This window comes from Peromyscus eremicus, chromosome 6 (assembly GCF_949786415.1).
Source record: "Peromyscus eremicus chromosome 6, PerEre_H2_v1, whole genome shotgun sequence".
NCBI classification, from domain to species: Eukaryota; Metazoa; Chordata; class Mammalia; order Rodentia; family Cricetidae; genus Peromyscus; species Peromyscus eremicus.
Window position 1 is genome coordinate 70,217,684 of NC_081421.1, and position 15,287 is coordinate 70,232,970.

A 15,287-nucleotide genomic window follows, 5' to 3' on the forward strand; every position below is an offset into this window, starting at 1 on the left:
TTGATACAAGCATCGGAGCTGCTATTTTTTATTGACTTTGAAGAGAAAATTAGATGATTAATTTTTCCTAGTTAAAGAAATAATTAACTGTCTTAGTTAGGGTTACTATTGCTGTGATGAAACATCAGACCAATCAACTTGGGGAAGAAAGGATTTATTGTGCTAATGCTTCCACATTGCTGTCCATCATCAAAGGAAGTCAGGACCGGAACTCAAACAGGGCAGGAACCTGGTGTCAGGAGCTGACGCAGAGGCCATGGAGGAGTGCTGCTTACTGGCTTGCTCCTCATGGCTTGCTCAGCCCGCTTTCTTATAGAACCCAGGACCACCAGCCCAGGGGTGGCCCCACCCACAATAGCTGGACCTCCCCTATCAATCACTAAGAAAACACCTCCATAGGCTTGCCCACAGCCCAATCCCATAGAGGCGTTTTCTCAGTTGAGGCTCCTCTCTGATGACTCTAGCTTGTGTCAAGTTGTCATAAAACTAACCAGGACACCAACCATCCAGTGTTTGCCATTTCCCTCTCAAACAACAAGCCAAAGACATTAAAAAGAAATAACCCCAAACCATCCCAAATAAAAAATGAAGACAGAACAACCAAAGAAACAAATCTTTAACACTCTCCCTATTCTCTCATTGAGAACTACTTAGGTAGTTGTGAAACTATTTTGTAACTATCTTAGGAAATTCTTTATTTCCAAGATTTATTAGGACACAGCCTGGAAATTAGTAAATACATACATTTCAAAGCCAGCTTGAAATGTATTTTTGTTTGTTTGTTTTTGAGACACATTTCGATCAGTAGACCAGGCTGGCCTCGAACTCACAGAGATCCACCTGGCTCTGCCTCCTGAGTGCTGGGATTAAAGGCGTGCGCCACCACCGCCCGGCATTAAAGATTTATGGTTTTTTTTTTTTTTTTTGATTTTATGTGCATGTATGTCTGTGTGAGGGTGCCAGATTCCCTGGAATGGGAGCTACAGACAGTTGTAAGCTGTCATGTGGGTGCTGGGAATTGAACCCAGGTCCTCTGGAAAAGCAGCCAGTGCTCTTAACCACTGAGCCATCTCTCTAGCCCCTGTTATTTGTTTTTAGTGGGGCCGGACAGATGACAGCTCAGCTGTTAATAGCACACATTGCTCTTGCAGGGCCTGGGTTCGGTTTCTAGCAGTCACATGGATCATCAGTAACTTCAGTACCAGGGGATCTACTGTCCTCTTCTGACCTCCACAGGCACCAGACATGTACTTGGTACACAAACATACATGCAAGCCAAACACCTATAGACATAAAATAAGTAAATACATCTAAAAATGTTGAAAGTTTTTATTACATTTTTGTTTATTTATTGTGTGTGTGAGTGTGTGCATGAAATGGCGCAAGTATGGAGGTAGAAGGGCAGTTTGCAGGAAGTCTGTTCTTCCTGCTGTGTGGGACCTGTGGATCCAACAGATCATCAGGCTTGGCAGCAAAGCTCCTCTGATGAGTCATCTTGCCAGCCCGATCTTCAGCCTTTGTACTTAATGGTATTTGAAAGCGACATGCTTAGGTTCCTAATGAAATGAAAAACTTTTATTTACTTATTCTTTTCTTTTATAGGAATATATATGTCCCAGATGTGAATCAGGCTTTATTGAGGAAGTGACAGATGATTCCAGGTATTGTATAATCTTATGAGTAAACCAAACATTCTAGTATCAAAGCTGTTTGCTCTTAGTGTTGACTGAGTGGATTGGAAAGAATCTGTTTTGTAACTACCCTCTGCTGGAGTAGAGACTGTGTGAGTGTGAGTGTGCACATGCACACGAGGACAGAGGTCAGGAGTGGGAAAGGGAAGACAATCTGGAGAGCCCTGTGATGATTTGATTTTATCCACCGCTCCTGATTGTGTCACACCTGGAAAACATCTGTACCCATATCAAAACAAATCCACTAAGTTTTCCTTTATTTCTTTGGGAGTCCTCTTGAACTATTAATTAATTTTTAATGACTACTTTGTTGCCTGAAGTTAAATTGCTGTTACACATATTTGGTGGGCTGTGGAGTGACTTCTGATAAGGACTCTAACGGGGCAAACAGCATATTACAGGAAGGGAAACTTGAGTTGTTTCTCGGCCTTGAGGAGCCATAGGTCCTTGTTCAGATGAAGAGTAGCGTTGTCAAACTTTGCCATCTTGCTGCTGTAATATTAATATTTGGGTTTGTTCTCTTGGCTTTGGTAAAAGTATAATATTGATAAAAAGAGGGGATATTTTCTTTAAGTGATAGTATATTTCATGATTTCTATGAATAAATAATGTAATAACTTAATTTTAGCATTTGACCAATTAACAAAATACCAACTGCTTAAAAAGAATTTGTAATCTGAAGTCTTTTAATTTTGGAGTGACTTTGGAGATTTATGTCAGTTCATAATTCCTTTACATTGCTGTTGGCAGAATATAAAGTTGAAGGTCTCTTCCACAACCAGAAAAAAACGGCACATTTAAAAGTATGTACTGTTAGTTTTACTGCACTAATGGTTGATGAATATACATGTAAATGAGTTGGAGCTTCTGGGGCATTGTGTGGCATGGGATCTAGTTTGGTACAAACACTTGAATGTTGATGTAACAGTTTTGGTTTTAAATAACAATGCCAGCATTATGCCTGTAAGATTAGCATGAGAGCAAAATTAGCAGTGTGTGGATGGCATGTTAACTTTGGATTTTTTTCTTATTTGTGTTTTTATAATTGCACCAAATATGTATTTAAGACACTTATGCTCTGCATGTGTTGAATAAAGAGTATACTGGTTGTAGGGGAGTAACTTATGGGTGGTCCCCTAAGTTTTAAAATAGTAATTCTGATTTCTTTAGACATAGAGAACTTTTATACAAAGTACAGTTATACCTGAGTATAATGACTAGCTGCAGGCTGAATACTTTTCTAGCAGGGAATGATGAATTCCGTGGACTATTTTCACTCAATTCTTGTATTTGTGCCTGTATCAATCAAAGATTGTCCTGTATAGATGCTATTGGTGGTGACTATTCAAATGTCAATATTTTGGGTTTTGAATGAAGTCAATGTTTTTAATGAGGGAAGAAATCTTATTCTTAGACTCAGAGTCTTTCAGGCAGTGAATTATTATTCTCTTCTATAAAATTTGTAAGTATTTGCTGGCTTTAGTACTTAGCAATTACAGTGACTAGTAGTAGATGGTAAAAATTTATTGGAGCTGAGCCTGATGCTGTAAACTAGGAATTCTAGTTACTCAGGAGGCTGAGGCAGGAGGATCAGAGGATCATAACGCTTGCCCAGGCTATAGAGTTCACAGGCCAGCCTGAGCAACTTAGACCTGGTCTCTAAAGAAAAAGTAAAAAGATGATAGAGCTCAGTGGCAGGAGTGTTTGCCTCTCCCATTTGAGGCCCTGAGTTCAACCCCGGTACCAAAAAACCAAATCACTACAAGGCAGTCTTTGCATGTAAACATAAGACATGAGCCCCATCTGCCTCCACACATAGAGGACAGCTTGTAAATTTTCTTAAATTTTGTAAAACTTATTAGAATATTGTTGTTTTTATTATCCCTTCTCTATGCTTAGTTCTTTTGCTCTTAAGGTACAGAAGAATTTTAAAGAAAGGAAATGTTTCAGGAGTCTCAGGGAAGCAGAATTCTAATAGATAACAATTGAATTTCTGAAATCAGGCAGTAAATTACGACAGGAAAGAAGCCAGGCATGGTGGCCCACTCTTGTAATCCCAGCATTTGGCAGGCTGAAGCAGGCAGGATCATGAGTTTGAGACTAGTCTGGGCTACATAGTGAGTTCAGGGCCAGTTTGAACTGTGTGGTCAGGCTGTGTCTCATAGAGAAATAATACACACCGCAACCGCCACCGCCACCGCCACCGCCACATCCACCACTAATCACACAACCCTGGAAAGATGAATCTTGGAAGCCTGTTAAGTTTGGGCAATGAAATATCTATGCAGCCATGCACTATGGAATCTGGTAGTTCAATTATTATTTAGTACAGATGTTACAAGTGTCTTGTTGCACAATTGCAGTGATTTTTTTCAAAGCATTTTTAACTTCTGACACAAACAGTTATCAACTGGTTTCTCATCAGAGTAAGGCTTGAGAATGAGTACAAAAAGGATAATAATTGCTTTTGGTTTAGACTAACTAGGATATGTTTGTCTTCCCAGTGAGCTGAGCACAGTTCCTGGACTGGTATTGGAATTCTGAAAATTAAAGTAGTTTGTAGTAGTTCAAAGGTTTATGATTAGGATGTATGCTTGTATTTGTTGCTCGAAGAGCTCTCTAGCAGTTTTTGTGATTCAGTCCACCCTCCTTTCTCAAAAGTGTTAGCCAGTTCCTTCTCTGCAAATTTCATAGGGGCAGTGGGATTTAATTTCTTCCTATTCTTTTACGTCCTTGGAAAGAGGTATTTTATCACTTAGACATGTGCTATTAGTTCAACAACTTTGATTTTGGAATTTTAGGTAGGGTATGCCATCACAAGGTTTTCAAAGGTGAGGAGTGCCTTTACTATATGACATCTGACAAATATAAATGCATATATATGAGATATTAATAATGAAATACAGTTTTTGACCTTTCAGTTTATATTTATGAAAAGAGGAAAGGGTTGAAATGGTTGAGCCAAATCCTAGCTATTTATAACATAACAGAATGTAGAACCAGAGTCAGAGGGATGTGGAGGAGTCATATTTGGTTGGTGAGTTCAGAGGCAATTAATAGAGGATGTAGCCTTGAAGGGTGGGTAGGGTAATCTGAGAATAGGATAACCTATTCAAAGAAGAACTGGCTGTCCTGGAACTCGCTCTGTAGTCCAGGCTGGCCTCAAACTCACAGAGATCCACCTGCCTCTGCCTCCTGAGTGCTGGGATTAAAGGTGTGCGCCACCACCACCACCACCTGGCTCAAAGAAGAAATTGGTATTGAACTCTTCTAATCTACTAATCTACCAGGCCCTTTAGATTACGTATTTAGTAATTTCAGAAGATACTAACCTCAGTTGTCTTGATCATCTATCTGGTTCAATGGTTACATAGTGAAACATTTGTTTTCTTAGACTTTTTGAGGATACATATTTACTTTTTTCCCCCCTTGCTAGGCTAACTTTGAATTGTGTTACTGGCTGTGAGTCTTTCTGTGGATGGCCCTTTTCCCTAAATTTCCCAGACTTACATCCATTTGATGTAACTTTTAATTCATTTGAAAACCACTTGGTTTTGTTGTTTATGACACTTTTCTTTCGCCTATTATTGTTTTATTTGTTAAGATATTCTTACAGACACAATGTCTTTGGCAGGTGTCCTGTAGGAATGAGTTGCTTTTCCTTATTGAGCTTTGTTCTCATTTTGCCGTTCTATATTTAGCTTCTGGGAAGGGAGCTCATTCCTGGGAATAGAATTACCACCGTTGCCTTTTCTCTTTAGTTTTTTAGGTGGTGGTGGCAGCAGCCGGATAGACAATAGCACATCGACACATTTTGCAGAGGTAAGTTTTCCTTTGACTGTAGAGCTTGCTTAGGAAGTGAGTGGGGATTAAAGTGATGACAGATAGTCACCTAGTGCAGCACTGCGTCAAAGATAAACTGAGTGTAAGAAAATGTGATTAGGGGATAGTAGCCCCTGGAAGATCTGTGTCCTCGGTAGCTAGGGGTTTAGCATGTTTCTTCTGAGGAGAAAGTCATAGCCTGTAAGCTGTCCTACTTCAAACTTGGTTGTGTTTTCTTTTTTGTGCTGCTGCTTTGTGTATATGAATAAGAAGCACGTGCTGGGGTGAATTGTTAACCAACATTGTGCAATACTAGTTTTCAGAATTTACCTTTTGTTAACATAGTAGTATGATCTTTCAGATTCTAAGGGACCTTTAGTTAATTAGTTAACTTCTATTTCTTTGTATAATGTGAAATCCATATGTTGAATCAATCCCTCCCTCCCTCCCTCTCTTCCTCTCTCTCTCTCTCTCTCCTCTCTCTCCTCTCTCTCTCTCTCTTCTCTCTCTCTCTCTCTCTCTCTCTCTCTCTCTCTCTCTCTCTCTCCCCACCCCCTCTCTCTGTCTCTCTCTCTCTGTCTCTCCTCTCCTCTCCTCTTCTCTTCTCTTCTCTTCTCTTCTCTTCTCTTCTCTTCTCTTCTCTTCCCTCCCTCCCTCCCTCCCTCCCTCCCTCCCCCACCTCTCTCTCTCTCTCTCTCTCTCTCTCTCTCTCTCTCTCTCTCTCTCTCTCTCCAGGTTTCACTGTATGGTCCAGGCAGGCCTCAAACTCACTTTGTTGCATTGGCTGGCCTTGAACTCATAATCCTCCTGCCTCAGCATCCCAGGTACTAGGATTTATAGGCATATGGCATCATGTCCAGCTAGAAAAACAAAAATCTGAACTATTATTTGAAAATAGAGCCCTAGGGTATTAGTTTATGTCTTTGAATATCATACTTTGTGTTTTTTTTTTTTTCCTTTTTTACATGTTTTTCATTGATCTCTTTCTTTTTCTTTGGGCTGTGTAACTATTTGCACCTCTTTTTTTTTTTTTTTTTTTTGAGAAAGGGTTTTATAAAGTTTCACTATATTGCCTAGGCTTGTCTTGAACTCATGAGTTGAACTGATCCTCTTGCCTTAACCTTTGGAGAAGCTGGGACTATAGACATGTGCCATTATACTTAGCTCTTAAACTGTTTTTAAGGATAGTTCAGTGGTGTTCACTCCATGCTTTTAGTCCTTTAGAGACTATGGGAAAACCCAGTTCGCTGATAGCAAGTACTTCTGCTTTTCTCTTTTTCTTGTGTACCTCTCTGTTGACACGCAGCTTGCTAGGCATGGAAGCTGACAAATAACCAAACAGTTTTTAACGTTAAATCCCATAATGAGAATTATGGGATGAAAAAATGTCTATCTATCTGTCTGTCTGTCTGTTTATTATTCATGTATGCATGCATGCCAGAAGAGGGCACCAGATCTCGTATCTCATTACAGATGGTTGTGAGCCACCATGTGGTTGCTGGGAATTGAATTCAGGACCTCTGGAAGAGCAGTAGGTACTCTTAACCACTGAGCCATCTCTCCAGCCCTGATTTTTTGTTTTTATTTACATATTCTTTTTGTTTCAGAAATATAGTCTTTTCAAGTATAACTGAAGTACCAGGAGACCTAGCCAAATATTTTGATATCTGTGTGCAAATTGAAGATTTATTGGTAGTGTTTTTGAAGAGCAATAGTTAATAAGCCCATAAATCACTGAACCTTTCTCATTTTGAGAATTATTTTGAGACTTGTATGTGTCTTCATCTCCTTTTGATGATGTTATAGTCAAGAATTGTGTTAAGGATGTTTCCTTTTGTTTATGTCCTATGGTATCTAGTTCTGAGTTTTTTAGTAGACTCTTAACTGCTTTAAGACAAGTTGCTGTGAGTGTGACTCCAGACAGGTCATGTAACTGACTGCTCATTGGTATTTTCTTGTTGATAGATTGAGAATCATTTAAAGTATACCCTGCATGAGGCTGGCAGCCTTCTTGATTTCAGCATTTCCCAGAGTGTACTATTCTTGGAAACACAGTCAATTTGATTGTGCATATGTAGAAGAAACTTCACTTGATTTTAAGTATTTATTCTCTTTTAGGAAATGGAAATAGGTGGATCTGTCAGTTTTGTATGTATGATTCATGAGGAGGAGACGCATTGAGTAAGAAGGAAAATTAATACATGTGGTCAGCATTCTAACTTCAGTGTTGCTATATCTGACACTGTGGCGGGGGCCACCCTTCAGGTGTTAATTTTGCAGAAGTGATGGTTATGAATTCATGTTCCTTAGTTAGCAGTGACATGCAAGGTTTGTAGCAATCATGCCCAGTCTTCCCTCTGTAGAATTCTTTTGTCATTATGCCTTAATATTTAATTTTATCCGCCCCCCCCTTCTTAAGACAGTGTCTCAATATGTAACCCTGCTGTCCTGGAACTCACTGTGTAGACCAGGCTGGCCTCTAATTTCCAGAGATCCACCTGCCTCTGTCTGCTGAGTGCTGGGGTTAATTTCTTCCTTTTAAAGTGATGTTTTGCATTTTATAGTTGGAAAAATGTCTTTATAATATTATAGAAATTCCCAGGGATTTTGAAGAATTAGGTGAGAACTGTTTTTGTATGTAGCACTTCTGTTAGAAGTAGGGGCAGGAAGCAAATGTCTGGTTGCCCTGCCTGCACAGCATTACAGTGCAGCTGGAGAGCAAGTTTAAAGACAAGAAGTGGGTGAGAAGACACGATACAGAGAGTGTACCGAGCCTCCTGCAGGGGCGTATGTAGAAAGCACAGCCAAAGGACGATCTTTTAGTCTCCAGGAAGGATCATGTGCGTGTGACTAAGAACACAGACTCTAGAACCACGTTACTTGAGTCCAGATCCTGGGTGTGCAACCTACTGACTGTGTAACTCTGGCCAAAGTTCTTACAGTCTTTCTGTGCCTGTCTGTATCCTTGGGAAAATATGGGGGAAATGGAAACATGTACCTCATAGGGATGTTGTAAGGACTAAGTAAATAAACACATGCTAGGTATGTAGACCCCAATGTCTGTCATAGGTCAGGGCTGTTAGATTAGAGCCATGAGTGCACTTCATGGAGAAGGATTAAATGAAAAAAATCTGTCTCAAAATAGGATTCTTAGCTATGTGTTTTTATGCCCATGTCCCTGGAAATAAAAATTTTTAGAAATAAAGATATCTAGAGCAACAACACTTACTTTCAATGTTCTAATTGGTTATTTTGCCAAAGGCTTATGCTTGATTTCACTGTGTTTTTCTTTAGTAAGTTGCTTAGACAATTACGAATTTTTTTTTACAATTAGCTGTATTTCTAAATGTATATATATATTTTTTTCTTTTTTAAAAATTTATTTTTGTTTCATGTGCATTGGTGTTTTGTCAGCATGTATGTCTGTGTGAGGGTTTGTCAGATCCCTTGGAACTGGAGTTACAGACAGTTGTAAGCGGCTATGTGGGTGCTGGGAATTGATCCTGGGTCCTCTGGAAGAGAAGCCAGTGAGTGCTCTTAACTGCTGAGCCATGTCTCTAGCCTCCCTAAATAGATATATTAGAAAAGCTTAGTCCAAGAAAATTTCCCAAATACTTAATATTAGTTTATTTTCCCTTCAGTTGAGGCTGGAATGGGGAGGGTAGCTGGGTGGGAAGAAGGCGGGAGAGGTTTACCAGTTACACAACAACAGTGCTCTGAGTGACATGTGAGGGCTCTGGAGGGTGAGTCTAAGATGTCGCACAAGTTTGGAGAGTGAGAGGACATTGCTGTTCTGAGGTTGCTGATAATAACCAGATAAGTGAGCAGAACAGTCTTGTCATCCGTCCCCCCCTCCTTGAAGACCCACTGATGACTTGAAAGTCTCTGACTAATACCTGGTGACAGTGAGGTCACTGATCAGGACAGGTCACTTCAGTGCAAGAAGGCCTTTGGAGCCAGAGGTGTAAGGCTTAGGGTCAGGCCTGCTTCAGTCTCCAAAACGCGTGCACACAGACACACAGACACACACAGAGACACACACACACTGTCTCTCTTTCACAGAGAGAGAGAGAGAGAGAGAGAGAGAGAGAGAGAGAGAGAGAGAGAGAGAGAGAGAGAGAGAGAAGAGAAAGGGGAGGGAGAGGGAGAGGGAGAAGGGAGTGAGTGTCAGAGACTCACAGACAGAGAGTCAGTTGATTGTGGCTGCTGCCACAGATGGGCTGAAAGTAAGATAAACGAGCTTGCAGGTGTGCGCAAGAGGATAGGGCGCCCCGAGCAGTTTAGTAAAATTGGTTCTGTTACATAGACACATACAGTGGCAGTGAACAAAGGTGTAAAGTATTAAGAATATCTCCATTTGCCAGGGTGGTGGTGGTTATGGTGGTGGTGGTGGTGGTGGTGGTGGTGGTGGTGGTGGTGGTGGTGGTGGTGGTGGTAAAGGTCCACACCTTTAATCTCAGCACTTGCCTTTAAGGCAGGCAAATTGCTGAGAAAAACCAAACCAACCAACCAACCAACCAAAAACCAAAAAAGAATATCTCCATTCGCATTATTTCTGGATTCCTTCTTGATATATTTCTTGTCATATTTTGTCCTGAGACATAAGCACTGAGAAATTAAGTAGGTTAGTTTTTTTTTTTTTTTTTTTTTAAACAGCTCTTACTGTGTGGCCCTTGCTGGCTTAAAACTTAGACCAGGTTGGCTTTGAACTCATAGAGATTTGCCTGCTTCTGTCTCTGCTTCCTTAGTGCTGGGGTTAAAAGTATGAACTACCATGCCCAGCCTAAGAAAGTTTTCTAAAAATTAATTATCTCTCATATTCTCATTATTTTATTCTTGCGTAAATTTTTCTTTGGCATAATACTTTCCATTTCCATTTCTCCTACGCATGCCTCATAACTTTCCAGTTGTAATCATCGAGTTTACTCCTCTGTGCAGCCCTCACTGTCCTGGAACTCACTCTGTAGACCAGGTTGACCTCAAACACACCGAGATCCTCCTGCCTCTGTCTCCCGAGTGCTGGGATTAAAGGCGTGGGCCACCACCGCCTACTGAGTTTAGTAATTTTGCTTTTCACAATTTAATTAGGCTTGTGCTGTCTGTCTTGTGTTCCTAGTCATATATTTTTTTTATCATATATTATCTATATATTTTATGACTTCATCTTCTTTTTGTGCTCACAGTGTTTATTAAACCATTGCCTTGTGTTGGATATGTCTGGTTATATGTGATGGTTGATCATGGAATTACACTTTTCTCTTGCCCTCCTGAGTCTAGAACATACTGAGAGATAAAACATAGCAACCAGACAGGTGGAAATAATCTTGAGGGGCTGGAGAGGTGGCTAAGTGCTCTTCCAGAAAACCAGGGTTCAATTCCCAGTACCTACAGGGTGCCTGACAATGGTCTGAACTCCAGTTCCAAGGGGATTTGGTGTCCTCTTCTGGATTCCTTGGGCAGTGCACCCATGTGGTGCACAGCCATAAATACAGGCAAAACACCATACACTTAAAATTAATCCTCAATTAAAAATTAATTTTTCTTGAACTGAATTGAACAACACAGTTGAATTGTGATCGGGTGGATATCCTAAGTTTATACATGATGATCCATCTGAGAGTTAGGCTGTAGAGTAGGTACACATGCTCGGAACCACTTTCATTTTTTCCCCCTTCATTTTTGCAGCTTCCTAATACAATAACTCCATCCACTGGAGAAATATAATTGGTAGCAATTAGATACTTGCTACACACCAACCAGATCATCTTTCCTGTGTAGTGAAGAGGAATAAGGAATGAGTGGAGAGCTCGAAAGTGGAAATGAGAAGTCAGATTCTTCTCTTTTAACTTTTGGGTTTGATAGTTTATATTTGTAGTCAGCAGGGCACGGAATAGTATCAGGTATTTGAGAGAAGATCAATAATATGTGAGACTTTCATCAGCACCTTCCACTATATCAGTTCATGCTCTAGGTGTGCTTGGGACCTATGGTAGGCATCTTACCTTTTGCCTGCATAAAGCACTGAGTTGATCAAGAAATAAAGGCCAGTCGGAGGTGCACGCCTTTAATCCCAGCACTTGGGAAGTAGAGGCAGATGGATCTCTGTGAGTTTGAGGCCAGCCTGGTTTACAGAGCAAGTTCCAGGACAGCCAGGGCTACACAGAGAAACCCTGTCTCAAAAAACCAATATACATATTATGTACATTAGATTGAACTGAACAAAATTGTTGCTATCCATTTGTTTTGATCTGAGACAGTTTTAAATGATTAGACACTTGCTGCTCTCCTAGAGGACCTGAGTTTCATTTCCAGCACCCATACTGGGTGACTCAGGACCATCTGTAACTACAGCCCCAGTGGGATCTGACTCTTCTGGCCTCCATGTGCAGATACTCTTATGTGTACATACCCATCCTTAGCCCATACACATATGTATGTGGTGATATTGTGCTCCCCAAAATATTGTGCACCCTAATAAACTTATCTGGGGTCAGAGAACAAAACAGCCACTAGACAGACATAGAGGCCAGAAAATGGTGGCACTCACACCTTTAATCCTAGCCTTCTGGAGGCAGAGATCTCTGTGAGTTTAAAGCCACACTGGAAACAGCCAGGCATGGTGACTCACGCCTTTAATCCCAGGAAGTGATGGCAGAAAGCAGAAAGGTATATAAGGCGTGAGGACCAGGAACCTAGAGCTAGTTAAGCTTTTAGGCTTTTGAGCAGCACAGTTCAGCTGAGAGGCATCCAGTCTGAGGAAACATGATCAGCTGAGGAATTAGCAAGGTGAGGTGGCTGTGGCTTGTTCTGCTTCTCTGATCTTCCAGGGTTGACCCCAGTACCAGGCTCCAGGTTTGTTTTTATTAACAAGACCTTTTAACAATTCATGCTACATAGGTAATTAAAAATAAATCTTTATTAAAAAAATAAAACTAGTCAGGTTGTGGTGGTGGTGCACATCTTTAATCCCAGCACTTGGGAGGCAGTGCCAGAAGGGTCTCTGAATTGGAAGCCAGCCTGGTCTACAGTGTTGAGATCTAGGATAGCCAGGACTACACAGAAAAATCCTGTCTAGAAAAAAAATAAACAAAAATTAAAAAGTCTGCAATGATGGTAGCTAATCTTCAGATAGTTTTTGAGGGTCCCTTTTCTTTTATTACTTTGGTATTACAAACATTTTACTTTTTATGTTCATTTTAAGGGGACGGGCATGGTCGAGTGTCTTGTATAGTTCAGGCTGGTCTGGATCTTGCCATGTGCAAGACCTTGAACTCATGATTCTTCTCTGAAATGCTATGATTACAGCATACTTTGTTTCCATTTATCTTTTCTGTTTGTGGCAACTGGTCATGTGATACACACATGCATGTAGGTGGTGCTGCTCAGTTTAGTTTCATTTTTCATTCTGTCTAGGGCCCCAGCCCATGAAGTGGTGCCGCTTTCCTTGATTAACCTTATCTGTATAATGCCTCATAGAGATGCCCAGAGGCGCATCTCCTAGATACTTTTAGATCCTGTCAAGTTGACAGTCAACACTAACCATCATAGAGCAGCTACTCTAATGCCATTTAACTCACCTTGCGATGTCATCTAATGCTTCTATAGCCATTATAATGATTTATTTAATGATATAGTATCACATAATTTATTTCCTAAGCTGGGATACTGTAATTGTTTGAAAAAGAGTGACTTCTATAAGCTCATATATTTGGAAGCTTGATCTACAGTTGGTGGAACTGTTTGGGAAGGATTAGAAGGTGTGGCCTTGTTGGAGAGGGTATGGCTTTTTGGAGGTATGTCACTGGGGGGTGGACTCTGAGATTTAAAAGCTCACACCATTCCCAGTTAGCTCTGTCTCTGCCTTGTGCTTGTGGATCAGATGTAAGCTCTCATCAGCTGCTTTAATGTCATGCCTGCCTGTCATGATGGTCAAAGACTAATGCTTTGGAACCAGAACCCCCAAATTAAATGCTTTCTTTTATAAGTTGCCATGGTCATGATGTAATTAAGATACAGATTGGTACTAGGAAGTGTCATAATGCTATAACAGACCTGACCATGCTCTTTTTTGGAGAAATGTGGATGACTTCGTCACTTTGGTCTAGGAAAGTGGTTGAGTGCTATAAGCCTATAAGTGGGGCTTAATGGGCTATCCTAGTAGGAGTTTGGAAGACCGTCTCAGGTAGCCCACACTGGCCTTGAATAGCTGAGGGCTGGCTTTGAACTCCTGATCCTTGTGCCTCCCCTCCATGTGCTAGAATTACAATTGTACACTACCACATCCAGCTTTGAAGTGTTCTTTTGTGTATACAAAGTGATGGAATTTACAAGAAAGCAATACCTGTGGGTGAGTTTAACAAGGTTGAGGGATAGATAGAAAAATAAGTTTGGGCTGATTAGATGCCTCAGTAGGTAAAATGCTTCTCATGAAAACTTGATGCTCTGAGTCCCTGGATCTCATGGAAGAAGGAGAGAACCAACTCCCAAAAGTTGTCCTTTGACTGCCACATGAACACTGTGGGGGACACACACACACACACACACACACACACACACACACACACACACACGTATGAACACATCCCAATAATAATGCATTATAAAAATTTTAAATCAATTTTATTTTATATACTAGCAATGGACAATTGAGGATTGAAATTATAAAAGGTATCATTTATAGCCGTATGTAGTGGCACACCTTTCATCCCAGCACTCAGGAGGCAGAGGCAGGTGGATCTCTGAATTTCAGGCCAGCCTAGTATACACAGTGAGTTCCAGGACAACCAGAGCTACATAGTGAGACCTTGTGAGGTCTTGACACACCTGAGTTTACATAGCCTCTTGGTTAATTTTCATCTATAGATATCTAGAAATGTATTAATCTCATTTAGATTTTTCAATTTATTAGAATGTAAGTTTTCAAATATTTCCACAGTGAACCCCAAGATTTCATTGGAATTTGCTGTAATATTCCCATTTTGTCTCTAATATTATTTTTTTGAGTATTCTTTCTTGATGAGTTTGGCTAGGGGGTCTGTCAATCTTGCTTATCTCTCAAAGTACTCTGTTCCATGGATTCTTTGTATTTTTTTTAGTTTCTGTTATTTTCTGCCCTGATCTTCATTAGGACTTCCTATCTACTGATTTTCAATTTACCTTAGTCTTTTTTCTGAGACCTTGAGGTGCATCATCAAGTCGTTTATTTGAGTTCTGAATGTAAGCACTCACACCTCTATGATTCCCTCCTAGAACTGCTTCACACTTTATCGTAGCTTCTAGGAAATCGTGTTTTCATTTGCTTGTAGGAACTTTGTACATTCCCACATGATTTTTTTCAGTGAGCCATTGATCAATCAAGAGTGCTTATTAATCTCTCTCGTTTCTATAGAATGTGTAGTTTCTCTTGCCATTGATTTCTACTTTTATTCCATTACGATCTGATAAAATATAAGAAATTATTTAATTTTTTTCTGTATTTGTTAAGGATTTTTTTATAGTCTAAAATGTAGTCTGCTTTGGAGAAAGTTCCATGGCTACAGAGAAGAATGTGTATTTTGCAACTGTTGGATAGAATATTCTGTAGAGATTTGATGAGTGCATTTAATCTGTGGTACAGTTTAACTCTGAAATTTCTTTGTTGAATTTGTTTAGATGATGTATCTGTTGATGAGAGTAGGTTATGAAGTTATTAGTGTTGTATCTGGACCTATGTGTTTCTTTATGTCTAGTGGTATTTTCAAATTGAGAGGAGTTCACATGCAATATAATTCACTC

The 15,287-nt window shown here is 40.2% G+C and overlaps 1 protein-coding gene across 1 annotated transcript in view; it reads left to right on the top strand.

Annotated features, from left to right (window-relative positions):
• Rnf115 (ring finger protein 115) overlaps positions 1-15,287 on the top strand; it is a 66,733-nt gene that overhangs the window by 35,510 nt on the left and 15,936 nt on the right. Inside the window, exons 2-3 of the mRNA XM_059265921.1 lie at positions 1,603-1,661; positions 5,453-5,513. Of these exons, the coding sequence (XP_059121904.1) occupies positions 1,603-1,661; positions 5,453-5,513 (120 nt within the window). The remainder of the gene's footprint in view (positions 1-1,602; positions 1,662-5,452; positions 5,514-15,287) is intronic.